At 56.5% G+C, this 2,397-nt stretch overlaps 2 protein-coding genes across 2 annotated transcripts in view; both read left to right on the top strand.

The window, feature by feature from the left end:
* Nucleotides 1–383: 383 nt before the first annotated feature.
* Nucleotides 384–1,579, top strand: SPRG_16632 (hypothetical protein; the record flags this gene model as incomplete). Its single annotated transcript, XM_012356165.1, has 2 exons — nt 384–870; nt 1,047–1,579. The coding sequence occupies 2 exons, from the start codon at nt 384–386 to the stop codon at nt 1,577–1,579; spliced, it is 1,020 nt and encodes a 339-aa protein (XP_012211555.1).
* A 540-nt stretch (nt 1,580–2,119) lies between these two features.
* SPRG_22373 (hypothetical protein) overlaps nt 2,120–2,397 on the top strand; it is a gene marked incomplete at both ends in the record, with an annotated part of 2,765 nt that continues 2,487 nt past the window's right edge. The window contains one exon of the mRNA XM_012356164.1: nt 2,120–2,362. Within this exon, the coding sequence (XP_012211554.1) occupies nt 2,120–2,362 (243 nt within the window). The remainder of the gene's footprint in view (nt 2,363–2,397) is intronic.

Here is a 2,397-nt window from a genome sequence, read left to right as displayed (position 1 = left end):
GTCCCGTTGTTGCAGCAAAGCAAAGCAGCCCTTTTGCCAGCGCCCTCGCTGCTCGTGTGCGTCCAATCTCCCCACACCACTACAAGTATCTCGCTTGATCTGTCAGGGTGCGAGGCAAGATACCAGTACAGTTGTATCGATAAATTGGCGCCAACGTCTAGTTTCTCGGATTGGCCGAAATGCAGCGAATCAACGCCGCTGAGGTCTCTTTTCAGCCAATGGAATTGCCTTCCGACGAAAGCTGTTGGGCAAATTCTGTGGATTTGTCGTGTGACCTCCTGTGGGCATAGATCTTCGAAAGCGATGGGCTCACGCAATCAACGTACTTCAACCGTCCCCTTCCACAAGCAAATCGAGCAACGACCTCGATTGGGTACACAGCGATGCACCTCGACGCACTGTGGCTCGCCAAGGCCGCGTACGCGACCTTCAATTTTGGTTTTGGTGCGATCCTCATCTTCCTGCCCGTCTACTTCAACGCCTACTTTGACAAATTCCAAATCGGTGTTCTCCAGACACTACCTTGCATTTGCTTGATGCTCGCTCCGCCACTGTGGGGTGCCATTTCGGACGCGCTTGAGCACCCCAGGATCGTCCACGTTGTCTGCTACGTCTCCGGCTCCCTCCTCATGTTTGGCGTCCAATATGTTTCGGACAGCTTTGCTTGGACATGCGTACTCTTCTTTTTGGCTCAATTTCAGTCCAAGCCCGCGTGGACGCTCTTGGACCAAGCGGTGCTGGCACTTGTGACGCAGCTTGGGGCCGAGTACGGCAAGCAACGCCTGTATGGCTCCATCGGGTACGGCCTCGGCGCGTACGCCACGGGTCTCGTTGTCACCAACTATGGTATTGGCTGGGCCTTCACCATAAGTCTTGGATGCTGTGTTCCTGGGCTTGCGTTGTTGTACATGCTGCCGTCCCACCACCGCGGGTGTCGTCGGCGACTTCGTTCGCCGTGGGTGTGCGCGCGCTCCGGCGCCGCAACGATCTTATGGCGCTTCTGAGCTTCGTCGTTGTCACCGGCGCCATGGGTGGGATCATATCAGCGTTCCTTGCGCTCGACCTCTATGAACTTAGCGGTGGGTCGGCGCACATCGTCGGTCTCGCAACCGTCTGTGAAACCCTATCGGAGCTTCCAGCTTTTTACTACGCCGACAAGCTCATCTATCGGCTCGGAACCGTCAACGTGCTGGCGATGGCACTCCTTGCGTACGGTGCACGGCTAGCATACTATGCGCTGATGACGAACGCGTGGTATGCGCTGCCGTTCGAGCTTCTACACGGCTGCACGTATGGCCTCGCGTGGGCTGCAAGCACGAAATACGTATATGCAGAGGCGCCAGCCGGCGCGGAAGGTTTTGTACTGGGGCTTCTTAGCGCTGTTCAAGGCGGTGTCGGCCGCGGCCTCGCGACCTTAGTGGGCGGTCACGTCTACAACGCGAACGGTGCGCGCTACTTGTGGGGCATCACGAGCGCCGGCGTTCCCGTGGCCTTTCTTGCGCTGTGGTTCTTTTCCAAAGCAACCACCACGAGGGGAAGGACCCGCGAAACGAGCCCGCTCATGGAGCGCAGTGCCTAGTGCTGGAACGATACGTTTAGAATCTCGCGCCTTCGTATCTGCACGAGAAAGAAAAATGATTGTTTTGTGGCTGGCTCCGTTCAGCAATAATGTCTATCGCCTATCATGCATTTTCCAATCGAGCACACGACCCTGTCGCCATCCAATAGAGGCTAGTGAATCCTACTACAAAACACGACAAATGAAGACATTGAAGTAGTGTGACGAAGGGGACGTGCTATCAATGTCCACCTCTGATTGGCATTGGGTGTCGTACCTTCCAGTTCGTCTCTGTTGACGACGTGTGGAGGACGCTCCGCGTTTGCGTCTCGCCACTTCGATTCGAAGGTCCAGATACGCGTACTAGTACGTAGCCTTCGATTTTTGTCTGCCACATCGATCCCACGTTCCATGGTCCCAATCCTGTGGCTGCAGTCGATTGCGGCGATCGAGCCACGGCCGTTCTTCGAGCAGTGACCAACTTGAACAGCATATTTTAGCCAATCAAAACGCGCAAAATGGTCTTTCTGACACGGAAACGGGCAGTTGCGCAATTGCATTATGGGCGCCGAGACCGAGCACTGGGCCGAGCTGCTGCCGGCCAAGGCCGTCTACACGGTGAGCAACATTGGCGGCAGCGCGCTCATCAACTTCCTCACGGTCTTCTTCGCGGCGTCCTTTGACAAGTTCCAGATCGGCATGCTCCAGACGATCCCGGCCGTCTGCTCGATCCTCGCGCCGCCGCTCTGGGGCGCCATCTCGGATGTCCTCCGCAAGCAACGCGTCATCCACATTACGTGCTTGGTCTCTGGTACGCTGCTCATGTACGCGATCCTATT

The sequence above is a fragment of the Saprolegnia parasitica genome, assembly GCF_000151545.1.
Source record: "Saprolegnia parasitica CBS 223.65 unplaced genomic scaffold supercont2.390, whole genome shotgun sequence".
Taxonomy (NCBI): domain Eukaryota; phylum Oomycota; class Saprolegniomycetes; order Saprolegniales; family Saprolegniaceae; genus Saprolegnia; species Saprolegnia parasitica.
This window is presented reverse-complemented; position numbering and strand designations above follow the sequence as displayed.